Source organism: Poromitra crassiceps (assembly GCF_964638095.1).
Source record: "Poromitra crassiceps genome assembly, chromosome: 12".
Lineage (NCBI taxonomy): Eukaryota > Metazoa > Chordata > Actinopteri > Beryciformes > Melamphaidae > Poromitra > Poromitra crassiceps.
Window position 1 is genome coordinate 27812468 of NC_139632.1, and position 26981 is coordinate 27839448.

At 43.6% G+C, this 26981-nt stretch overlaps 1 protein-coding gene across 2 annotated transcripts in view; it reads left to right on the top strand.

The window, feature by feature from the left end:
• Positions 1–16286: 16286 nt before the first annotated feature.
• Positions 16287–26981, top strand: part of rubcn (rubicon autophagy regulator) — a 46785-nt gene continuing 36090 nt past the window's right edge. For both annotated transcript variants that reach the window (XM_083647154.1, XM_083647155.1), the window contains exons 1-5: positions 16287–16515; positions 22990–23143; positions 23941–24024; positions 26270–26429; positions 26803–26909. In XM_083647154.1, coding sequence (XP_083503280.1) covers positions 16478–16515; positions 22990–23143; positions 23941–24024; positions 26270–26429; positions 26803–26909 — 543 coding nt within the window. In that variant the 5' untranslated portion in view covers positions 16287–16477. The remainder of the gene's footprint in view (positions 16516–22989; positions 23144–23940; positions 24025–26269; positions 26430–26802; positions 26910–26981) is intronic.

Sequence of the window (26981 nt, forward strand, 5' to 3'; positions counted from 1 at the left end):
GCCGAAAACCTTGTGATACTCTTTAAGTTTCTTAGTAAAAACTCCTTTTTTGAACCGTGACACTTTGACTCCTGACAGTGACTCCAAGTGATTTCTGCATGTGGATCCTATTTCAAACGTGTGACAGCTTACGTATATAGTGTTAGTGTTTTTACCTCTACATTTACTTGTTTAAAGGTAATTTAAGAAAATGTGGATAAATATATAGCTACAGTATATTTCCATAATATACTGCATAGACTTAACAGTCTCCTGGTCTGAGAAAGCAAGGTGATGCAGTATTCGGCGATAAAACATGCTGCCGAATCTCGCACCCCCTGTAGATTTTATCTGTGGGACACTATAGGGTTAAACCCAGTTACCATATGAGATCATAGGCTGTTTTAGAGTGACAGACTGAATTGCATAGAGTTAACAGTCTCCTGGTCTGAGAAAGCAAGGGGATGCAGTATTCGGCGATAAAACACGCTGCCGAATCTCGCACCCCCTGTAGATTTTATCTGTGGGACACTATAGGGTTAAACCCAGTTACCATATGAGATGATAGGCTGTTTTAGAGTGACAGACTGAATTGCATAGACTTAACAGTCTCCTGGTCTGAGAAAGCAAGGGGATGCAGTATTCGGCGATAAAACATGCTGCCGAATCTCGCACCCCCTGTAGATTTTATCTGTGGGACACTATAGGGTTAAACCCAGTTACCATATGAGATGATAGGCTGTTCTAGAGTGACAGACTGAATTGCATAGACTTAACAGTCTCCTGGTCTGAGAAAGCAAGGTGATGCAGTATTCGGCGATAAAACATGCTGCCGAATCTCGCACCCCCTGTAGATTTTATCTGTGAGACACTATAGGGTTAAACCCAGTTACCATATGAGATCATAGGCTGTTTTAGAGTGACAGACTGAATTGCATAGAGTTAACAGTCTCCTGGTCTGAGAAAGCAAGGGGATGCAGTAGCTATTCGGCGATAAAACACGCTGCCGAATCTCGCACCCCCTGTAGATTTTATTTGTGGGACACTATAGGGTTAAACCCAGTTACCATATGAGATCATAGGCTGTTTTAGAGTGACAGACTGAATTGCATAGAGTTAACAGTCTCCTGGTCTGAGAAAGCAAGGGGATGCAGTATTCGGCGATAAAACACGCTGCCGAATCTCGCACCCCCTGTAGATTTTATCTGTGGGACACTATAGGGTTAAACCCAGTTACCATATGAGATCATAGGCTGTTTTAGAGTGACAGACTGAATTGCATAGAGTTAACAGTCTCCTGGTCTGAGAAAGCAAGGGGATGCAGTATTCGGCGATAAAACACGCTGCCGAATCTCGCACCCCCTGTAGATTTTATCTGTGGGACACTATAGGGTTAAACCCAGTTACCATATGAGATCATAGGCTGTTTTAGAGTGACAGACTGAATTGCATAGAGTTAACAGTCTCCTGGTCTGAGAAAGCAAGGGGATGCAGTATTCGGCGATAAAACACGCTGCCGAATCTCGCACCCCCTGTAGATTTTATCTGTGGGACACTATAGGGTTAAACCCAGTTACCATATGAGATCATAGGCTGTTTTAGAGTGACAGACTGAATTGCATAGAGTTAACAGTCTCCTGGTCTGAGAAAGCAAGGGGATGCAGTATTCGGCGATAAAACATGCTGCCGAATCTCGCACCCCCTGTAGATTTTCCGGTTCGATCACTGTGTATCCCCAGGGGTGGACTCGACACAAATATGTCAGTTTAAAAAAAGTCGTACCGTCAAAACGCCTGGTTCGATCACTGTGTATCCCCAGGGGTGGACTCGACACAAATATGTCAGTTTAAAAAAAATCGTACCGTCAAAACGCCTGGTTCGATCACTGTGTATCCCCAGGGGTGGACTCGACACAAATATGTCAGTTTAAAAAAAATCGTACCGTCAAAACGCCTGGTTCGATCACTGTGTATCCCCAGGGGTGGACGCGACACAAATATGTCAGTTTAAAAAAAATCGTACCGTCAAAACGCCTGGTTCGATCACTGTGTATCCCCAGGGGTGGACTCGACACAAATATGTCAGTTTAAAAAAAATCGTACCGTCAAAACGCCTGGTTCGATCACTGTGTATCCCCAGGGGTGGACTCGACACAAATATGTCAGTTTAAAAAAAATCGTACCGTCAAAACGCCTGGTTCGATCACTGTGTATCCCCAGGGGTGGACTCGACACAAATATGTCAGTTTAAAAAAAATCGTACCGTCAAAACGCCTGGTTCGATCACTGTGTATCCCCAGGGCTGGACTCGACACAAATATGTCAGTTTAAAAAAAATCGTACCGTCAAAGATATGGTACCAGACTGGTACCAGATATGGTACCAGACTGGTCCCCCCCAGATGTGTGGTATGAGATGTGTGGTACCAGTATGTGTGGTACAAGTGTGTATATAACTGGTCCCCCCAGAGGGGGGACCAGTTATATCCCCAGAGGGGGGACCAGTTGTGGTACCAGATTTATGGTACCAGATATGGTACCAGACTGGTACCAGATATGGTACCAGACTGGTCCCCCCCAGATGTGTGGTATGAGATGTGTGGTACCAGTATGTGTGGTACGAGTGTGTATATAACTGGTCCCCCCAGAGGGGGGACCAGTTATATCCCCAGAGGGGGGACCAGTTGTGGTACCAGATTTATGGTACCAGATATGGTACCAGATATGGTACCAGACTGGTCCCCCCCAGATGTGTGGTATGAGATGTGTGGTGACACACACAAACTTTATTAGACACACACGAACTTTATTAGACACACACAAACTTTATTAGACACACACGAACTTTATATATATAAGTCTACATATATAAGTCTCTATACCCCCCAGAGGGGGGACCAGTTATATCCCCAGAGGGGATGAGTTCGAGGTTCCAGGTCGCCCAATCCAGGTTCATCCAATCCAATCCAGGTTCGCCCAATCCAGGTTCGCCCAATCCATTGTTTTATTTTGAAGGGCGGCAGGAAGTGCTGATTCATTGGAATTATGGCCAGCCTTACTTCTTGTATTGACACTTGACACTTGACGCACGCTATTATATAGACTTCAGACATACCTATACCTGTATTACAAGTGCTTTATCATATGGTACCAGTTGGTACCATATGGTACCAGACTGGTACCAGATATGGTACCAGACTGGTCCCCCCCAGATGTGTGGTATGAGATGTGTGGTGACACACACGAACTTTATTAGACACACACGAACTTTATTAGACACACACAAACTTTATTAGACACACACGAACTTTATATATATATAAGTCTACATATATAAGTCTCTATACCCCCCAGAGGGGGGACCAGTTATATCCCCAGAGGGGATGAGTTCGAGGTTCCAGGTCGCCCAATCCAGGTTCGTCCAATCCAATCCAGGTTCGCCCAATCCAGGTTCGCCCAATCCAATCCAGGTTCGCCCAATCCATTGTTTTATTTTGAAGGGCGGCAGGAAGTGCTGATTCATTGGAATTATGGCCAGCCTTACTTCTTGTATTGACACTTGACACTTGACACTTGACGCACGCACGCTATTATATAGACTTGACGATTTTTGTGTCAAAAATCGTGCTTCTTCACGATGTCAATAGAGCAATGGCCTTTGTGCCCTGGCATATGGCCTGGTGCCCTAAACAAATTTGCAACGCTGAAGGCCAGATGGCCTTGCCCCTAATATGAAGAAATTCTCACCCTGTTTGAGACACAAATGAAGGTTAAGTACTCTTACAACACTGGGGATGTTTATAATGAGAACTAGTAGCAGGGTTTAAATAAATGGCTGTTAAGTCACTATCTATCTGATAGTGAGTTAATAACAAATGGTAAATGGCCTGCATTTATATAGCGCTTTTATCCAAAGCGCTTTACAGTCAGTAGGTACATTCACCCATTCACACACCGATGACGTCAGGTTACCACGCAGGGTGCTGGCACACCAACGGGAGCAATTTGGGGTTCAGTGTCTTGCCCAAGGACACTTAGACATGCAGACTGGAGGAGCTGGGAATCAAACCACCAACCTCTTTTATCCAAAGCGATTAGTGGATGACCCGTTCTACCTCCTGAGCTACAGCCGCCCCAACACAATGGTGATTGAGCCTATGGACCATTGATGGAAGCCATTTATGAACTTGGTGTCTGTGGTGACATAAGGTGTGCGGCGCTAACACAATAGACTCACTCACTCACATAATGCAGCATTGTTTGGCTCTCACCTACAATTACCACTCATCACCATAGCCCAAGAGAACAAAACTGAAATCTTAGAGATGATCACTTTAGGTAAAACAAATTATCTAAAGAACTCAAATTTCTCATCTCTATTCTACTGAAAAGATGTGTCAAATGTCAATATCTCAAAAACTATCCATCACATTGCTTATATTGTGACATTGTGAGTGAGAGCAGAATGTATAATATATGTATGTAGTGTTAAAGTTGTGTGAACTGTCGCCATTTTAAAATCAGTGAATTTAGTCAAAAGTACATTATAAAGGTTGAAAAAAGTGTAAAACGTAAACTGTGATTTCTCACCCAGTAAAGATAAATGTAAAGCTGAATTAAGAGGATAGAGTCCTAAAAGTGGTGCATGTTTAGGAGTTTCTAGCTTAAAGTATGAAGCAGCAGTTAAAGTTCAAAGAGGGCATGGTTTCACCATGAATTGCTGTTTAAAACCAAGAGCAGTTGCACCATCCTATATAAATTAAAACACTTTCAATTATGCATGTGTATTCATTTTCAAAAAGTTTCAAGGCCTTGATTTCTTTCTTCTCAAATTCACAAACATTCAGGGATTTCAAGGAGCCATCAGAACCCTGTAATGTGTGGCGACTTACGTTGGCCCGTCCTGACGACATGAGGATAGCGAAGTGTGTGAGGTGGTTGCAGGTACAGGTGGTTGCAGTGCTGTTGACCTGAACTCTCTCACAGCCGTGAGTGGCCCAGCGGCCCTGCAGCCTGGCAGCATCTTGAGTGGCCCGGCCGCCCTGCAGGCTGGCAGCATCGTACTCCCAGAAGGCACACTTGGTCACATCGGCTGTCATGTCTATTGGCTGTGGGGGATAGAGAGGGAGAAAGAAGTTGTTAAATACCGTGGGTCTTATTTGTTTGTATGACAAACCACCAATGTCCACACGGATCTTACAGGTTTCATCAAAATAACTATTACCATTGCTTGATTCAGGAAGTGTCAGTATCTTAAATAAGGCGGAATAAGAAAGATCCACCACCATCAAGACAATGTCATTTCATTCATGACAGTTCTGCAAAACAAGTAGATTTGTCTCACCCCATGGGCAGAGTTTTTCTTGCTGAGCCAAAGTGTTACCCAGAAGGTGAACATTGATCATCTCACCCCGTTCATAACCCCAGAGGAGCGAATTCCCCACCAGTTGAGGAGGTTGTCACCCTCCCCCTCTGATTCCTCAACTATTTCCGCTAGATCCCTGCCTTTGCTGTCCTCCCTCCTGTGAGATCTCCCCCTCTACTCCCAAGTCCTCCTGCCTCCCCACTTCCTGTGAGTCCTCCTGCCGCCTCCCCACTTCCTGTGAGTCCTCCTGCCTCTTCCCCACTTCCTGTGAGTCCTCCTGCCTCTTCCCCACTTCCTGTGCTCATCCTGCCTCGTCAGGCTTTCATGGAGGATCTCATCCATGAGGCAATCCTCTATGGTACTGCTCAACTAGTGTAAAGTGCAATGTTATTGACTTCAATACACCAGGGGTAAAATACTAGATTCTGAAAGATTGGTTCCCACAGCAGAGCAACACTTACCGGATAATCCCTTGGGACCTCAAGTCAATAGCGTGCCTCTCTCCCAAACATGAGGTAGTAGGGGCATATCTTGTTGGTGAGCTGCACTTGGGTCCTCAGGTTAAACATGGTCGAGTCCAGGAAGTCTGCCCACTTGCTGGGCTTTCCATCCACCATTTTCTTCAGAATCCTATACGATAAAGTATACAGTAGTAGTTTTGCACAAGCAGGTTTTCACGTCATTCTACAATGGCTAAATTCTGAAGCCCACACACACATATATATTATACACACGTCTTGATTGTATATATATATATATATATATATATATATATATATTTAAGCAATATAGCACGAGAGCAAGTCAGGCCTGTTAATGCTGTAGGTTCATAGATTAGAGACTGCTTCTCACCTTGTTTGTGAATTCACTGCCCTGGTCTGTGAGGATGCGCTGGGGTGCACCAAATCTGTAAAACAGGTTAATGATGCAGTCTGTGACCTCCTCCGCCCTCTTGGTGCGCAGTGGGAAGGCCTCACTCCACCTTGTGTAATAGTCTACCATTACACAGATGTACTGGTAGCCTTCACTTGTGGTTGCGAGGGGCCCCACCAGGTCCATTCCCACCAACTCCCATGGCTCAGTGACCTGCAAAGGTTCATATATGCTAATACTTAAGCAACTGATTTGTATCCACTCTGAACATGTTTATTTAGTCAGTCATCTGTTATAACCTTACCACAATGGGAGTATGGGCTGTTGGCCTTTTCAGCCCCGTCCTCTCCCTGACAGGTGGGACATTGTTTTATCTGTGGAAACAAGGATTACAGTTCACAACCAATTTAGTGCAACATGGGATTAAATGATACATCCCCTCCTAAACTATTGAGTACTGTGGTAACTGATGCAAGCCAAGACTCATAAAACAGGTTTAAACGCTCTCGCGTTGTTTTATTCACCATTCAATTCAAAATCCAACTTAAATTCTTCCCTTATCGGGGCTGTTTGTTTAAAGTCTCACTCCAAGCAGGTGGGGGTTAACATGCAAGTCCTCGCAGGTGAGGTTTCCCCCTAACGCTGCCCGGGCTCGCTTCCTCTGTTACGAGCTCCCGTACATTGTCTTTGCTCATGCTCCAGCATCTTGCCTGTGGACGAGAGGAGAGATGAGCGCTCATAGAACATCATACACTTAACAGCAGAAGCATTAAGGAGAGGAGTGTAAATATCACCTACCGCCCGACAGCAAGGAGAGGACCCCCTCTCTCGAGGAGAGCCAGCCACAACAGTGAACATTCAGAGCTGCGTCTAATATCTAAGCCGCTGATTGTGGAATCAGTCTCAGCCATGTGAGCCGCTCCTCACAGCTGCGAGCGGTCCCACTGTTCAGCAGCTAATTGGGGAAATACCTATTACTGATGACACGGCCCAGACAGCGTCTCTGTCTGTAACCCTGGGCTCTGATGTCACTGTGTTGACTGGCCGTCCTCCCGCCCTCACCTGCCGGGGGTTAGGCTGCCGAGACACCACAGTACATGCATCTGTTTGATTAGAAAACGAAGGATACTCAAGGTGCAGGGATATTCAGTCATGTTAGCTATGCGCTAGTGCAGTGGATGCAGTGTAGCAAGCATACTGTAGGTTAATGGGTAATGGAAACAAAGCATCAACACTTACCCACTTCCTTATGTCCACTGACATCCCAGGCCAATAGAAGCGCTGCCCAATGACATGCAATGGCCACCAATTGGGCTGCAGTGGAACTGCACAAAGACTTAATTTGCCTCCTTTCCTGACCACTTTGGCAAGCATTTGATCCCCAAGAGGATCCAGCTTCTTGTGGTAGAGGTCATTCTCTAGATACACAAGAGATGAAGGACTTGTTGTGAGATTTACTATATTTTACACACATTTGAGAAGACAATTGGTGACTTTAGATTATACATCTTACCTTTGACTTCAAAAGGCTTGCTTTGCCTCCAGATTGACCTCTTGTCCTCTTTGGAGGCTTCTCTGGGGTATCTCCCCCCAAAGAAGGTACTCCAAGATGATGTGATATTTATCTGCTTCCATGACTACTATCTCCAACACCACGGACTACTATATTCTCCAATATTATATTCTCCAACACTGACTACTATATTCTCCAACACTGACTACTATATTCTCCAATACTATATTCTCACAACATAACACCACTGACTACTTCTTCAACAGCAACGTTATGTTTCCATGTGCTTAAATACTCACCCCAACTAATTTGCACCATGTGTGTTGACTTGGCAATTAGTTCCCTCATTGGCTTCTGTAGACCACACCTTGCCCTTGCAGGTGTCACCTATTTCTCACAATCATCCTGATTACCATGTCTCATAATTGCATGTATGAGAGAATGCAACAAGCAGAGGTTCTTTAAATAACAATTTATTTTTGCACTGGACAATTTAGGATAGTCTACATTCAACCATTTAAAGTGATTTATGGGTTAACTCCTTCCAGAAGTCTAAGATGTTGGTACTGCAATTCACAGCCTGGATATAGCCTATGTTTGGACCTCTTTCCCTTTGAACATTGTGTAGCCTACAGAAAATATTCAATGAGGTTATTATTTTTGAACATGATAAGCATCCACAGGGGACACATTTCTACAGCAAGCATGTGTGATGGCTGAAATGCGGTACTGCAGCAGGGCACAGGGCATGTATGTCTATAGTTCATACAAGGATTAATTCCAGTCAACTGAAATAAATGTGTCTGCAGTGGGGACAACGACATTTTTCATGGTTCAGAGTTGCACGATGTGTGCTGACTGGGGGATTATTTATTTCCCTCATTGACTTCTCTGTTACTGGCACATTGACAATTAGATTAACCACACCTTGTTGCAGGTTATCATCGTGCAAACCATGTCTGTCTCTTTCATGTATTGCATGTGTGAGAGAATGCAACAAGCAAAGGTTCTTGAAATAACATGTATTAATGGTTGGTAGGCTGATCAACAAGGAATAGGCCTACATGTGTTTTGCTTGAAAATAATAGCCTTTCAGCATCTGTCACTAACTAGATTAAAACCTATAGGCTATCTGTTTTGTTTCAGACAGCCTTGTGACTTGCTTTGAACACAGAAAGAAAGAAGGAGCCTGCCTGCATATCAAAATGTGGCTAATAATTGCATTTAACTTGTTTATTTAAAATAGTACTTGACCAAATAAAATACAACAGAATATTGAGGAAAAACCATCTTGTCTCTAGCACAAGTCTGGGTAAGGAATGCTTATGAAAGATTCTGAGGCCTTAGTAGAAGTGTAATGTTGAAGGCAAGGCAAGGCAAGGCAACTTTATTTCATGCCAAAGGCAATTCAAAGTGCTTTACAGAAATAGAAGAGATAAAACAATACAACAATGAAATTACATGAAATTACATCAGATTTTTTTTTACAATCACAGTAAAAAGTGACAATAAAAAAGAATTGAAGATGAAGAATACAACATGAATCTCCTGGTAATTCAACGTATTAGCAAGATACACCTGGGTGTATATTCTAACAAAGCTTGTTTGCTGGTCGGACAAAACTGCCTCCCCACCAAGCCCCGCCCCTGCAGCAGACATGCGCAGACTCGAGTTTGCCAATGAGTTTGCTTCAAGAAAGTCAAGACAGGCAGATTTAATGGTGGAGTGCATGCGCCCCCTAGTGGATGCATGCATTTATATAAGGGGGGGCACGCATGTACAGGGGGGTTGATTTGCACGTAACAATGGCAGCAAGCTGCCACGCAGGGTGCTGGCATACCATCGGATGCAATTTGGGGTTCAGTATCTTGCCCAAGGACACTTCAACATGTGTACTGGAGTAGGCGGGGATCGAACCACCGACCTCTTTTATCCAAAGGGATTTCCGTTCATTCTCTAAATCGTTTCTCGCCTATGGGTGTGATCTGTACATATAGTCTAGCAGAATGGGCCCTCAGATTTTGAGATACCCCTACCGAGGTAGAACAAATGACAACAATGATTTTTCTCATCTTTAGGGTCTCCCATTAATGAAATTGATTGTTGTCAAAAAAAAAATTGGGGGAAAAGATGTTTTTTTGGCTGTTCTTTAGAACTACCCCAATCCCTGAAAAAGAGCCAAATTAGGCCAGTCCGAATAGGGGAAAGGTAACAAAAAAGCCAATAACTTGAGAATGCTCACTCTTTTCCTCATCAGATTTGCTGAGGTATGAATCAGGTGGCTGCCCTACATCACCAAATAGTCAAAAAATGATTTACCTAAAAAGATAATGAATTATAGTCCTGTAAATATAGCTTTAGTTTAGGCGGAAATTGTACTTTGTGGTGATAGGAACATAGGACATCACTTTTCTCTCATTTATCAGAAAAACTGAAATCCCTGAAAAATATACCATTACTGAATTGTCTAGGGTGCTATTGAACACTGACCAGTAGTTGTATGGAGATATCTGGTACAGTTCTATTGCAAATTAGATTTCTTTAGACATAGGCCTACTACCTCTTCACTGAAACAGTCAAATTATTGTATGTTATTCTGAATGGGGAATAAGTGGCATAAAAGCCTATAACTTGTGAATGCTCACTCTTTTCCTCGTCAGATTTGCTGAGGTATGAACCAGGTGGCTGCCCTACATCACCAAATAGTCAGAAAATGATTTACCTAAAAAGATAATGAATTATAGTCCTGTAAACATAGCTTTAGTTTAGGCAGAAATTGTACTTTGTGGTGATAGGAACATAGGACTCCATCACTTTTCTCTCATTTATCAGAAAAAAGAAAACCCTAAAAATATACCATTACTGAATTGTCTAGGGTGCTATTGAACACTGACCAGTAGTTGTATGGCGATATCTCGTATCGTTCTATTGCAAATGAGATTTCTTTAAGTGGCATAATACTAATAATAATACATGTTATTTGGTGACACCTTTCAAAACACCCAAGCTCATTGTACAGTGCATAAAAGAGACATGGCATTCTAAAATATCATACATAAAAACAAGCATTGCAAACACCAGCATCATTAAAATACGACGAGCGTAGATATAAGAAAACACAGGAGATACACACGGCAGGCGAATAACAGATTGAGTACTGTATATGATTAAAGGTAGTAGGCCAATTTGAACAGGTGGGTTTTGAGGTGGGATTTGAATGTGGTGATGGAGTCAGACTGTTGGATGTGTGATGGCAACGAGTTCCAGAGTCTGGGTGCAGAGCAGCTGAAGGCCCTAGCACCCATGGTACTGAGGCGAGGGAGGCGGGACAGTCAGGAGGCCAGCTGAGGAAGAGTGTATGGACCGGGAAGGGGTGTATTCCTGGAGGAGGTCAGAGAGATGGGTGGGTGCTAGGTTGTGTAGGGCTTTGTAAGTGAGCAGAAGGTTTTTGAAGTCAATCCGGTAGTGAATGGGAAGCCAGTGGAGTTGAATGAGGACAGGGGTGAGGTGGTCAGATGATTTACTGCGGGTGATGATCCAGGCATTTGGAGTCTGTTGAGCAATTTGGTGGGTAGGCCAGAGAGAAGAGAGCTGCAGTATTCAATCTGGGATGTAACGTGGATCAGGATGAGGACTTTGGTGCTGTGTTGGGACAGGGATGGGCGGAGTCTGGAGATGTTGCGGATGTGGAAGAAAGCAGACCGGGTGATGTTTTTATGTGGGGTGCAAAGGAAAGGGTGCTGTCCAGAATGACGCGGAGGCTCTTGACTTGGGTGGAGAAGGGAACAGGGAAGCTGTCAATGATGATGTTTGGGGCAGTGGTGTTTTGAGCTTTGGAGAGGATGTTTTTGGAGCCGATGAGGAGGGCCTCGGTTTTACTGGCATTTAACTTCAGGAGGTTACTGCTCATCCAGCTCCTGATGTCCTGGAGGCAGGCAGTGAGGGAGGTGGGAGGAAGATCGGCGGTGGGTTTGGTGGAGATATAGACCTGGGTATCATCGGCGTAGCAGTGAAACTGGACACCATAGTGTCGGAGGATTTTACCCAGGGGGAGGAGGTAGGTGATGAATAGGAGTGGACCCAATACTGACCCCTGGGTCAAATGGCAGAACACCCGGACGAGTGGTTTCCTAGTTGGACTAACTGTCGTCTGTCGGGAGGTAGGATGCAAACCAGGAAAGTGCAACACCAGTGATTCCAATGTTCGCCAGGTGCTCCACAAGTAGTGGGTGGGAGATGGTATCGAAAGCAGTGGAGAGGTCAAGGAGGATGAGGATGGTGAGGAGTCCAGAGTCAGCTGCACGGAGGAGGTCATTATTTATTTTTAACAGGGCTGTTTCAGTGCTGTGATTAGGGCGGAAACCATATTGAAATGGTTCGTTGAGGATGTTTGAGTCGAGGTGGGACTGGATTTGGGCGGCAACCACCCTCTCAAGAGTTTTGGAGATGAAGGGGATGTTGGAGTTGGGACGGTATAGTGTTTGAGGTCAGATGGGTACTGTGGCCCATAAGTTAAGAATGCTCACTCTGATGATCATCATATTTGGAGAGGGAAATACCAGGTGGCTGAACTACATCACCAAATAGTCAGAATGTGGGGAACCCAATAAAATATCTAAATTACAAGCCTCTAAAACATAGAAATACAAGGTGTAAATATTGGAAGTTTTATTGAAACTGGAACATTAATCCAAACTATAAATCAGTAGTATCTCCTGTCTTCACATGATGGAATAATACAAGTATAATAGTAATCATAATACATTTGTTTTATGGTAGCCCCAAATCTCAGTGCTTCATTTCATTTAATGAACAAAAACAGGAGAACAGACTAGAAAACAAAATACTGCTCATTTGACCTGGCATATGGACACTTGTTTCACAGCCAAAGTCCAAATATCCAAATATGAAATACAGTATCAGCCCTTTGTTGAACGTATTATGACCGTACCAGATTATTGTGCCAGTGTTTGGGAGTCTGGGGCACATTCACAAGCTTATACTCCATGGACTGCAATTGTAAGGATTGCAAAAGACTGATGCAAACAAACTGTCTAAATATTGCTCAGTCTGTAGGCAGCCTGTCTATCTGGAGACAATCGTGTTTAATATACTGCATCCTTAGTATCATTGTCCATTTGTCAGATTAAGCTATCACAATGTAAAAAAAAATCCTCTTCTGTGTATCATATTGTAACCTTTTTCCGAAGTATTTGGATGTTTCATTGTTGCTGCGCGTACATAAGATGTGTTTCAGTGAGAGGTCAAGTATATAGATACTAGAATGTCAAATGTCAGGTTCCTCAGATGTTTGGGTACACATTTTGACATTCTGCACAGCAGGTGCAGAACTCCGTACAGGGGAGGCCAACAGAGAGGCACTGGCACTTTCCACTCTCCACAGTTTGGATCTTTGCAATACAAGTGAGTAATGTCTCTCACTTCTGTAGGTGCTGGGGGTTTCCTAAATAGGACTGGTTTAATGGCTCCATCTCTGACAATCCATCCCTTGCCGATAGGACTCCATAACATTGGTTTGGGCATGTGACTGTGACACCATATCGCTGTCTGATACATTGCTCTTTGCACATGTTGTGCAAATGCATCCTCTGTTGGTGGCAAATTTGCAGGGGCTGCATATGTTGTTGATGCAATTATGAACCTCAGTTCATACAAGTTTGTGCACATCAGTCCATTTTCCTTTTTCCTTTTTCCGTAAAGCAGAAGTGCAAATTCTCTTGCGACTGGCAAAGACTCTTCCAAGCTGGCAGAGTCCAAAATGGGCCAGATCTTTGAGCTCACTGAGATGGGTCTTGAGTTTGGTGAACGCTGTTGTCTTTCCTATTCTGTACAAACTACTTGTTGTGTCACAGCCAGTGAGTGCATGACATGCTGGTAGACAGCAAGAGCAATGTATCAGACACTGATATGGTTTCACAGTCACATGCCCAAACCCCTGTTATGGAGTCCTATCATCAAGGGATGGATTGCCAGAGATGGAGCCAACCAGTCCTATTTAGGAAACCCCCCAGCACCTACAGAAGTGAGAGACATTACTCACTTGTATTGCAAAGATCCAAACTGTGGAGAGAGTGGAAAGTGCCAGTGCTTCTCTGTTGGCCTTCCAACATCTTATGCGCAGCAACAATGAAAGATCCAAATACTTCGGAAAAAGCTTACAATATGATACACAGAAGAGGAAAGAATGTAACATTGTGATAGCTTAATCTGACAAATGGACAATGATACTAAGGATGCAGTATATTAAACATGATCGTCTCCAGATAGACAGGCTGCCTCCAGACTGAACAATATTTAGACAGTTTTGTTTGCATCAGTATTTTGCAATCCTTACAATTGCAGTCCATGGAGTATAAGGTTGTGAATGTGCCCCAGACTCCCAAACACTGGCACAATAATCTGGTAGGGTCATAATACGTTCAACAAAGGCCTGATACTGTATTTCATATTTGGATATTTGGACTTTGGCTGTGAAAAAAGTGTCCATATACCTGGACAAATAAGCAGCCACTTTTTATTTCTCTGTTCTGTTTTATTTTTGCCTTGGTTATTTTGTTTTCTAGTCCGTTTTTCTAGTCTGTTTTTGTGATTGTGTATTATGTATTAGGATTACTATTATACTTGGATTAATGTTCCAGTTTCAATCAAACTTCCAATATTTACAGCTTGTTATTTCTGTTTTATGGTAATGGTAAATGGCTTGCATTTATATAGCGCTTTTATTTAAAGCGCTTTACAATCAGTAGGTACATTCACCTATTCATGCACCGATGGCGGCAGGTTAGGGTGCTGGCACACCATCAGGAGCAATTTGGGGTTCAGTATCTTGACCAAGGACACTTCGACATGCAGACTGGAGGAGGTGGGAATTGAACCACCGACCTCTTTGATCCAAAACGATTAGTGGATGACCCGCTCTACCTCCTGAGCTACAGCCGCTCCAGGCGGTTTGTAATTTAGATAATCTTTATTTTATTGGGTTACTCACATTCTGACTATTTGGTGATGTAGTTCAGCCACCTGGTATTTCCCTCTCCAAATATGATGACCATCAGAGTGAGCATTCTTAACTTATAGACTATTATGCCAGTGACCTAATTTGACTGTTTCAGAGAAAAGATAGTAGGCCTATGTCTAAAGAAATCTCATTTGCAATACAACTGTACCGGATATCTCCATACAGCTACTGGTCAGTGTTCAATAGCACCCTAGACAACTCCGTAATGGTATATTTTTCAGGGATTTCAGTTTTTCTGATAAATGAGAGAAAAGTGATGGAGTCCTATGTTCCTATCACCACAAATTACAATTTCCGCCTAAACTAAAGCTATATTTACAGGACTATAATTCATTATCTTTTTAGGTAAATCATTTTCTGACTATTTGGTGATGTAGGGCAGCCACCTGATTCATACCTCAGCAAATCTGACGAGGAAAAGAGTGAGCATTCCCAAGTTATAGGCTTTTATGCCACTTATTCCCCATTCAGAATAACATACAATCATTTGACTGTTTCAGTGAAGAGGTAGTAGGCCTATGTCTAAAGAAATCTCATTTGCAATAGAACTGTACCAGATATCTCCATACAACTACTGGTCAGTGTTCAATAGCACCCTAGACAATTCAGTAATGGTATATTTTTCAGGGATTTCAGTTTTTCTGATAAATGAGAGAAAAGTGATGGAGTCCTATGTTCCTATCACCACAAAGTACAATTTCCGCCTAAACTAAAGCTATATTTACAGGACTATAATTCATTATCTTTTTAGGTAAATCATTTTCTGACTATTTGGTGATGTAGGGCAGCCACCTGGTTCATACCTCAGCAAATCTGATGAGGAAAAGAGTGAGCATTCTCAAGTTATTGGCTTTTTTGTCACCTTTCCCCTATTCGGACTGGCCTAATTTGGCTCTTTTTCAGGGATTGGGGTAGTTCTAAAGAACAGCCAAAAAAACATCTTTTCCCCCAATTTTTTTTTTGACAACAATCAATTTCATTAATGGGAGACCCTAAAGATAAGAAAAATCATTGTTGTCATTTGTTCTACCTCGGGTAGGGGTATCTCAAAAACTAAAGCCTTTTTTGAGGACTTGCTGCTAGACTAATAGGGGCGTGCTCTGTTAGGGGCGTGCTCTGCAAAAGTCCCCGGCCAGAGCCATGGCCAGAGCTGGAAAATGTTGCCTGTTTCCGCCCTAGACCGGAAACAGGATAAAACGAAAACAAAAAAAAACAAGAAAGATGGACGTACCAAACGAAGTTTTCGAAGAAGTTCTTGTATAAACTTCGCGGATTCACAATATCACATATTTTAAGCCAATATAGAAGCTTTGCATCTGAAAATTAATCGAGGGGTAGATTTTTTTTTGGCGCACATGTTTCCGGTAGATTGTTTCCGTCTCCTTTGTTTACGCCCCCAGGTCCATACCCGTCATAAACCCAACCAATCACTACTCCTCTGTCCCTCGGACGAGCCATTCTAGCATCGACTCTGCTGTCGCCTCACGGTACTGTTTTGATTTCCACTGACAGGCAGGCAGGCAGCAGGGCGGAGATGTGAGACTTTAAGGGGGAATTATGCTCACCCTGCCGCTCGAGTATAAGAGCACCTTTAGGGAGTCCATGTAGCTCCTTCACAGCCCTGATTCTGAAGCAGATCGCCGTTTACAACACAGGAGGAATCAGCGGGGAAGCTGCAGCTGGCCACGTTATTTGGTTTCCCCGCAGGACATGGAGATCACGGCGGAGGGAGAAGCTGAGGAGCGCAGGTGGGTGGGTGACAGGGGCTGGGCTGGTTAGCCCGGCTAGCTAAGCTACACGGCTAACACACCGTGGTATCAAACTAGCAAGAGTAACGTGCCGGGTAGTTTTGTTGTACATGCACACGGTGGTTAAACCAGACGTCACAGTACACCCGTTGAAGGCCCTCACTAAAATAGGGACTTTGCAGATATGAAAGTTAGCTACATGGTTAGCTAGCTAGCTAACGCTAGCTGGTAACGCTAGGCTAACGTTAGCAAACCTGACATGTCAAACTTTGACATCTTGGAAGCTAACGTTAGCTACCTAAAGTATCTCAAAGTGACATTCTGACAATCTGACCTCTTACCTCTTTTCTAATAACAAAATGATAGCCGCTATTCGCTAAATGTTTGTTACCACGGAGGCAATTAGCCACTCGATCAGCTGAGATCTCAGCTGCCGCTATCAACTGTGTCAACCGGTTTGACACAGGCGGTATTCACACACCGACGACTTATGAATGATCGACCATTTACGGCCCATAGAGTTTTAACAAATCACTGCAGTCAATGTAGTAGGGTTGATATCTAGGTGCAGAAATCCCTGCCTTGTGACATTAGATGGAAAGATACATTCTGATATTAGAGTTAGGAAGATGGGGCAGGGATCTAAATGGCCATATACCTGGGTTAATGGATGTGGCTAACTTTAAAATACGCTCTGCATGTTAAAGATTTGAACCTCTGGTAGGAGAGAGAGAGAGGGGTTAATCCTTAACCTCATCAACCTGTCTGAGCCTTGTGGAATTTTACTCCTTGCCCCTAGCCCTCAGGCTCTTTTTATGTTCGTCTCAGGACTTCACTGTAGTAAGAGCCCTCCCATGGCTAAGGTCAATTTCGTTAGGTAATCTGACTGTGTCGGGCATTATTAAACTCACCTTATTTCTGCACTTTGAAGTCACAGGTAGGGTCGCATGGGGAAATCTTATATCGGAAGCCTAGTTGCGCCAAAAAGTGAACGGTTATTCTTTTAAAAGACAAAGTTTGATGAGAATTACCGAGTTGCCTGGCAACAGAGTCCAGACACATGCACACTGGCATCATTTGGTCATTCCGCTGGGAAAAATAAATTTAGGTTCTGGGCTAGTGCATGTTAAAAGTTTCCACCGATTGTACCCTTTTGGGCATTTTGTTTTGAAAGGTTGTTGGCAATTTGAGCAATGTGTCACATTAGGGCTGCTCGATTATGGCAAAAATCATAATCACGATTATTTTGATTGATATTGAGATCACGATTATTTAACACGATTATTGACATCATTGACGGGGACATTATTATTATTGAGTAACGTTCGTTTACATTAGGCTACATTAAATTACTCATTTGGCAGATGGTTTTATCCAAAGCGACTTACGTTTAGGTTCATAATAGGCTATTGTTAATGTTTATCTCTGAGATCGTTAGCTGTTGAATGCATATTCATGCGTCATATCAATGCGGTCGCATTGTAAAGAGTGTCCTGAATCGATGACTGTGTTGTGGCAGGAGTAACTAGATGGGACTTTGTCTTTTTGTTCATTTAGCGTTATTTCTTGGTCATAGACCACTTTGTGAGTGGATTTCAAGAGATTAAACAGAGGGAGAGGTCATGTTGCGGGGTGCTGCCACGACTAGGGATGTCACGATACCAAAATTATGAGTTCGATACCGATACCTGCCTAAGTATCTCGATACCGATACTGAAACGATACCACGGCAAAAAACTAAAACATCAGGAAAAGTATTGGAATAAATAGAGGGGACAAAACATGGAACTTAAAACTTATTTTATTGATTTAACAAGCCAATGCACAGCCATGTAGTCATTTTACTACATGCTGGTAGTACTGCCACCACGTGTGGCGCTGAACATGCTAGAACTTTTATTATCTAGTGTAAAATTAACATAATCTCTCCTGTAAACATATTTTAAAGGAATGTGAACCGTTTAAACTTATAAATAATATAAATAAAATATATTTTCACACAGCTGCTACACTATTATAGCTATTTGTTTTATCAAAAAAAAGTACACTGTACTTGCAGCTCCTAAGCTTCATTAACATGAAGTTCCTGATTTATGGTTAATCTAGTAATATATATTATTTTCACACATAAATGTAGGCTATTGAAATGTAGGTTTATTATGTGGTGTATCCCGCCCCCCCCCCAATACATGTAGGCTAGGTGTTTTTTTTTTACAATTAATTCGTATATCATTAATAATTGGGATTATTGTAAATATTAGGATATGTGACATCAGATGACTGCTTACAATGTAAAAGCTTTAATAACACTGGCATTGAGGACCATAGTGTTATTAAATATTCTACATGGTATGCAGTCATCTGATGTCCCCTCCCCTAAACGTTACATGTCATGACTTGCTCCTTGGCAGATATCTGTGCTCCAGCACATTGCCTCGTGTTTCACTGTAAACGAGTAGGCTATTGTGACAAGCAAACTTTTTCAGTGAAACAAGTTCGCTTGTCACACAATACTCGTTGGACTTATTTGAGGGCATGTATGTTTATCGTTCACGTTCGCTAACCTGTCGGTCTTTAAACTCTTTGAACAGGTCGGGATGCCTGTCGGCAAGATGTTTAGCCAGGTTCGATGTGTTTAAGCCTTTCGCTTGGGTCGCGTTGAAGCACCTTTTACACACTGGTTTCGATGTGTCCACGGGCTTGCCTTCGCTGTCGGCAACGTAAGCAAAATATTTCCATATTTCGCTTCGTGCATCTGCTTTTTCTACAAGCGTTGGTCGGCTTGCAAGACTAGAAGACGCCGCTGCCATTTTCGCTGTGTCTGTCCTGTGTGTCGGGGTGCTGCAGTGACTGAGGACTGAGTGGCCAGAGAGCGAGCAGAGAGGGAAGAGGGGAAAGTAGGCACGCCCACACATGATCAGAGAGAGCTTTTTTTCACTTTTCACGAGTCACCATTGGTTCAAGGCAAGGCTGTGTTGCCTTCACGTGAAGTGGGACACAGGCTCTCAACTTTAATGCCGCTGTGTCTCTCTCCTCCGCTAACAAACACCACGGTCGCACACTGACGCAACCCATGACATTTTTTTAAGTATCGGTACTAAATTAACGTGGTATAGTATCCTTTTTAATGGCAGGGAACCGCGGTACCATACTAATACCGGTATATCGTGCAACCCTAGCCACGACCGCGCATATCTTGACAGGTGAGTCAAAACTCGCATCGCAATTCCATGCTGTATATTTGCATCGCTCATCAGTTACACATCAAGAGCGATGCGTATATACAGCACGGAATTGCGATGCGAGTTTTGACCCACCTGTCACAGCCACAGACTTGGAACAAACAGTGCAAGATATGCGCAGTGTAAGGACCTTTAAACTCGGCAAAACCATAGTGTTTCCACCCCACATACGTTGTTTCACCTCTCTTCTCGACCAGCGGCTCTCTTTCTGTGAAATAAGCGGGGAGGAGAAAGCCTGTGGCTCTTCACACGACAGTCACAACTCGAGCTGGTGTGCTTTGGGGGAGGGGCCGAGCAAAGGAAGGGGAGCGCTTGATTTACAACACAAGACAGAACGAGAGAGACAAGAGCCGCAAAATCGTTTGATGTCAATTATCTTGTTTTCATAATCGTGGACAGCCCAAATCGTAATCTAGATTAAAATTCGATTAATCGAGCAGCCCTATGTCACATCTGCCATCTTTCTGACTATCTTTGCTGTCACGCGTTCGGGGGCTGTCTAAAATGCATTGCAAAATGTCTAGAAGACGAAATGATCTCACTGTGACATGGTTTAGTCCTAGCCTCAACGCGTAGTCTCTTAAAACAGACTGTCTCATCTACATCCGGCGAATGCAGCTATATACAGTCTGTACGTTACACCCCCAGAACATGCACAAGGAAGTTGGGAAAAAAACCTTCAGACTGGTATGGTATGGTATGGTATGGTATGGTGTTTATTCTTAATCCCCGAGGGGAAACATAGTTAGTGGAAGGAAGTTCTACGGAATCCGACCAATCACGACACGCGAATGCGGCATATTGGATTCTGATTGGACTAATGAGCGGAAGACCTGCCTTTCTGCCGGCATATTGGATTCTGATTGGACTAATGAGCGGAAGACCCGCCTTTCTGCTTCCCATTCCGGTTGGTGCATGATTCCCCCCCACGAAGTACAGACGGTATGGCGGAAGCATTTGAAAATTGCGGAAGCCAACTCGTCTGTTCTAAGAGACTACTCAACGCGAGACTCATCAGTCATTCTTCCTTTTATCGTCTCGTATGGGTGGCCCCTATATCCACTGCAAGATCGGCTAAATGGCTGCACGCGATATACACGTTATCAATCACAATAAAACTGTACCCACCTCCGAGACAATGTTGTTATCCAAGATGTGGGCGCCGTGGCATTCCCAAATAGTGTGTAGTTTCCAATACCGAGCCCTTATTCACTAGCCTGGTAAACCGCCCGTCACGTGAACTCACATTTCATTTGGTTCTCCGTGACGGTCTGGACCCGCACAGGCAGTTTAAGATGATTGGTCGAGCCATGCCGGCCATTGCCGGGCCGACGAATCAGCGGCGGCCGTAGGCGGGCAGGCTCGTCTGGGCAAGTAGTGGGTACATGGTCTTTGTAGTTCTTTTCACTCGTCAACATCGCGGAAGTGACAGGCAGTCTGAATGAAATTGAATGTAATGTTCCCAATTCTATGTATTAAATTCTAAAAAACGACCCTCAACATTTGGGAAGGCTAAGCCACACAACTAGTTCGTTATAATCTAACTAAATGCTTCGAAGGTGACTTTACGACCGCGAGGACTCAATCAATGAATACCACGGAGATCATCCACAGGCACCTTCCGCGATCTGATTGGTTGAAGTTAACACCCACCAGCGGTGATAGACAGATGGGTCATCCAATCACCTGCCAAGTAGCTTGGACAAAGTGCCCGCCTCAGTCAGCGGGTCTGGTGACTTCAAACCCAGATCGACTGGTTTAGTGAAACCTATGTGGAGCTATACCGTCCATCTGGCAGCGTCAGGTTACTTATTCACATGCTGGAGCCGAAATTGTAAACTGCAGTACACCATCGCAACCACTGAGCACCGAACCGATACATCCGGCGCTGTTGAGCAGTTGACCCCGAAATGAAACAGTAGAAGAAGTCTGTGTTTAAGCTTAAACTTCAGCACTGATAAGATTTCAACTTGAGCTATACAAATTCAGTTATATAACACTTTGGAAACATAAGATCTAAGAAGTGAGTCATTACTCAATCAACATGTTTCTAAAGCCTTCCTTATGTGTGAACAGGGCACATGTCCTCAACTTTAGGAATACAGTGTCAGCTATTAGTACTTCCAGGCAGGATATTTGTGTCACTCTGCCGATGCAACTACTTCTCAAGAGCATCACGTTTCAATTTACTGCTGACTTTAGGAAAAAATAGGAAGTCCTGGATCTGAGCTTGCACTTTATGCTCTGTGGGAATGTGACCTTATCTTATTTTGAAAGATAAAGTGTGACTCATTGGGTTTGTATCTTCATCATACCACTGCTTTCTCTGATGGTTGACCACTCTTAATTCAATCCATATCAGACCATGATGCATGAATAGGCCTGAATCAGCCAGTATTAACAATATGTATTCGTATTGATTGAACCGTGTAGGTACGAGGCTTTAGGTTCAATACGCATTGCAAACCGAATGAATCCTTCACTGCTGAACAATGGTAGCCTGGCTTCAGACCTTCGAAGCCACGCCCACTCCACAGTTGTGGATTTGGCTGTTCTTGGTCTGGCATCATCAAACCATGGTACCGTGATTACTGTGTTACCATGATTACAGTGCTTTGAAAAACATGGTAAATACCATCCATCAACCAAAAGTTTGCAACCGTCTCCCAGATGCAAACGCGCAGCCTGGGAGAAATTATTTCAGTGAGTGTATCAATCCTTTTTGGGTCTGAGTTTTCAATATAAAACTTGGTGAAATGATTTCTGTGAGTGTATTAGTACTTTTTGAACATTTTCAGCACATTTTAACAAACCGTGATAATACTGATAACCGTGATAATTTTGGTCACGATAATCGTGATGTGAAATATTCATACCGTTACATCTCTAGTTCTGCTTATGCTTTTATAGGCCGTTTAGGCCCAGGCTCTTGCTGTATCTATGGAGTGAGATGGTGTATTTAGGCCAGGCCTCGGCACACACACTGCAGTCCAGATGAGACAATTAGTGCAGTCAGCGCCCTCCACAGTCTCTGAGCTCAGAATAATTGCTGCTCGCTCTCGCAGCTCACGCTTAATTTGTACTTAGCTGCTCTTCATTTACCGTATGTTAACTGTTGAATAGTTTCTCTATTTTGGGAGAAGTATTTTTGGGTGTGCGACAAATGACTCAAGCTGCGGCATTACTTTTTCACCTCCCTTCTCGTCCCTCAACTTCCTCCCCCTCCTCCCAGGAAGGAGCACTGGAAGCTGCTGTCCAGTCTGAAGACCACGGTGGAGGGCCTGGTGTCCACCAACAACCCCAACGTGTGGTCACGCTACGGCGGCCTGCAACGGCTGCACAAGGACATGAACAACATCCTCAGCCACGGACTGAAGAATGAGCAGGTCAACACTCACATCTGACACAGACCACTCATGTTTGAGAGAGAGAGAGAGAGAGAGAGAGAGAGAGAGAATAGAGACACCCCCACTTCCTGTATCTGTGCCACAGAGATTTTGCCACTGCCATGTCCCCTTAGACTGGTCAGCCAATGAAGTTTCATACCATTGACAGACAGCCGATAACCACGCCCATTTAGGAGACCGGAAGGGTACAATTTCTTACAATTGGCCAAGCCTGGAGTGGGGTGTCTCTATCTCTAATATTACAGGTCTCTGGTTTCGTATCTACTGCGGTCAACCCTACAGTTAAAGAGTCTGCGCTACTATGGCTTCATGTTTTAGCCTCAGGATTTTCGTTGTTGTAAATTCAAGTGAAAATTAATTTTGTTTGTCAAAATGTGATAAAAATGTCCTTCCCAGTGCTTTGAAAATGTCACAAAATATGTTCATCTAACAAATTGCTTAGCTCTCTCCAAGTGTGAGCGAGGCACGGACTAAACTGTTCCGTACACATCTGCACCGTATTGAACGTATACCGAAACAGTCCGGTACATACATGTACTGTTACACCCCTATTAAACAGCATTTTAAAGGGACATTTCTGTTACATTTTGACAAGTTATTACATTGTTTAGCAGGTATTACCAGTTGTTACAAACTTCCTAGAATACAGGAGAAATATGCAGAACAATGGAAAGTGATACAAAGCTCTCCATAAAAGCCTATTGTGTCTGTCCTAGCTGGTCTTCTGTGTAACTGGGTCACACTGCTGTTCTGTAAAGGCTGGTTTTGTGTTGCAGGTGTACTACAAACAGAGAGACTACTGGCCATTTGTCTGGTGTGTTCGCTACATCAGCCCGCACCTCGCCTCGCATGTTGAGCAGGTATGGTGGAGTCAGTCAGTACCAACCACACTCAGGGGTGGGATTGCTTTTATTCATCTTAATGGGCACACAACTCTTGGATTGGGAATGGGAGATGACTTTTTCCTGAACACATTCCTGCACTAAATGCAAATGCAAATTTAGCCAAAATGTTGAGTGTTATTTAGCTACCTTCCTGACAAACTAGCATGACATGGTTGGTACAAATCGATTCCGTAGGTCATCTGGTTTCATATGATACCAGAAACTTCACTCTGGCTTTAAAACTGAGCCTGCTGCAGCCTCCCTAAGTAAATGTTTTATAAATGACCAGTTATCTTATTTAGCTTATTTAAATTACCTATTTATTTCAGGGTTTATGTTGCTAAATTCATAGCTTTTGTTCATGATGATTTTGTTTTGATGCATTTCAGGATCACTGTATAAAAACTGTGTTTTTATACTGTTGTACCCGGCCTAGTCGAATTTTAATAAATGATAGTGAGGCGATAGTGAGTTTACTGCTTCCTTTTGGATGTGAATGCGTACCTATATACATCACTTGTTTCAATATGCAAACAAACATACAAGTTGATGAAGCCCAGCACTGTTCACTGTCAGATGCCCACAGTCTCTGCCTTGCCTGCTTGTTATGCTAGCAGTCTAGTGCTTTGCCCCTGTTGCTGTAGTGAAGTTCACTGACCCCTGACCTCTCGACCCCATTCCTCACGTTGTTAAGTGTTAATGGGATTGTGCAACAGCATTGGGATTTCACAGTTGGAATCTAATTATATTGACGACGACTACCCTCTCTGTTCAGCCATGATGTAATCATCATGGTGACGGGTTAGTGTTTTTCTAGTCTCGCTTGCCAGACTATCTCCGTTTCACGCTGTACCAGTGCAGGAGAGAGTCTGGCTCCTCTTACTCTCACTCTGGTAGAGTGGAAAAAAGGCTCTGTTATCTTTACAACCATCCACAGAAAGTAGCAAGCAGGCCTGCTTTATTGCACAATCCAAATCATCGTCAAAACTTGCCATTTTCAGCGTGTAGGTTGTTAGCTTGCTAGCTAGCATTGTCTCACAGCGGAGGAGGCATTTGAGAGCGGCACTGAGGGAGCAGAAAGGGATTTCCCTTCGCTCCGACTGAAATGGTCGGCACCAATGGCAGAGCTTATCCCCGCAGCCTGTTTATCCTCGCAACCTGCTTCCAGTGAGTCAGACTCATGTTTTTCTGCCCTGTCCTGTCCTCACCCTGTTCATCAGTCTCCCTCCTTGTTCCACACATTGCTGATTCACTTCGGTCTATCACTGTGGGCCTGTCTGTCTCTATCACTCCTGTTATGCTTTGAGTTTTTTAGGTGAATAGATGGGAGGGATAAAGGAACATGCGCAAACAATGAATCCATCACAAACGATCGAAAAACAATTAAGAAATATATAAAGATAGATCTTGTATATCAGACACTTTTATAGAATTTTATTTATAGAAAGTAAAGATATGTGTAAGGACAGTAAGGTTATTAACGTAATAAAGACAATTCAAGCAATCGATCCACAACATTTTCATATAAATACATTTATTTTTTGCTACTCTGAATAGTATAACATTTAGCTGAATAGTATAACATTCAACCTAGTTCATGACAGCCTTTACATTTGCTGCTCTAAACACAATAGAAGAAGAGCTGGGTAGGTAGGTATCATGAGCAGTGATAGCCACCATGGCTGAACAGACAAAGAGAAGAGAAACTCAAACTGTATCAACAGAAAATCAGAGGAAAAAGATGCTCACGGTCCCACCCACACCATTTGATTGACAGGTGATCCATGGGAAGTGCTTTTGAGAGGAGCGCTTTGACCGACCAAGCAAAATCGAGGAAGAGACGGGACTAAAAAGATAGGAGAGGCCCTGTGCTAATTATTAATTGTATCATCTTGTTGGGTTGATATTAGCTTAGTCTAACTCACTGGAAACAGGCTGCATGTCTAAGCCCTGCCATTGGCGAGACTAATGTTAGCTTGCCATTTACCTTGCATGCTAGCTAGCTAACATTAGCTCCTAACTGTCAGAGTCAGCTCCATGTGCTGTCTCTGTGTGCGTTGGAAGCGCTCTGGACATGATATCCAAAGCCAAATACTTTCAGTGGACACAGCCCCTAAGACTTTCAATCTTGTAAAAAGCATATATATATTTTTTTAATGAATTAATGAATTAATTAAATGTAACGTTTCATCCCTGTTTGTTACCATCCTTCTGTGTGTAGTTCAGTCACCTGGAGCCGGTGCTCAGCAGTGGGGTACAGAGTGCAGGTGAAAGCTACAAGGCCGAGCGCTGGCTGCTCCACAGCCTGCAGGTTCACATGCTGTCGCCTCAGCTACGCCCCCTGCTGAAGCATCTGGGACACACACGCAAATACTACAATGGTGAGTCTCATGCTGGGGATCACATTTAATAAGAAATAATTTGTGTCTGTGTGGGTGGAGAGAGTGCAAAATTCAAATAGCAAATTGTGGCTTATATCGCTCTCTTCTGCCATCCCCTTCTTTGTGTCTCTTCATCTATCTCTTTAATATCTCTCTGTCTGTCTCTCTCTCTGTCTGTCTGTCTGTCTGTCTGTCTGTCTCTCTCTCTCTGTCTGTCTGTCTGTCTGTCTGTCTGTCTCTCTCTGTCTGTCTGTCTGTCTGTCTGTCTCTCTCTCTCTCTCTCTGTCTGTCTGTCTGTCTGTCTGTCTGTCTGTCTGTCTCTCTCTCTCTGTCGGTCTGTCTGTCTGTCTCTCTCTCTGTCTGTCTCTTTCAGAGGAGGCCTTTCTACTGAGCGAGCCCCATGTGACGGCCATGTTTCAATGTCTGGAGGCTGTGGAGCAGAATAACCCCAGACTGCTGGCTCTGGTAGACACTGTCGGGGTGGGCACACACACACACACACACACACACACACACACACACACACACACACACACCCACCCACACCCACAC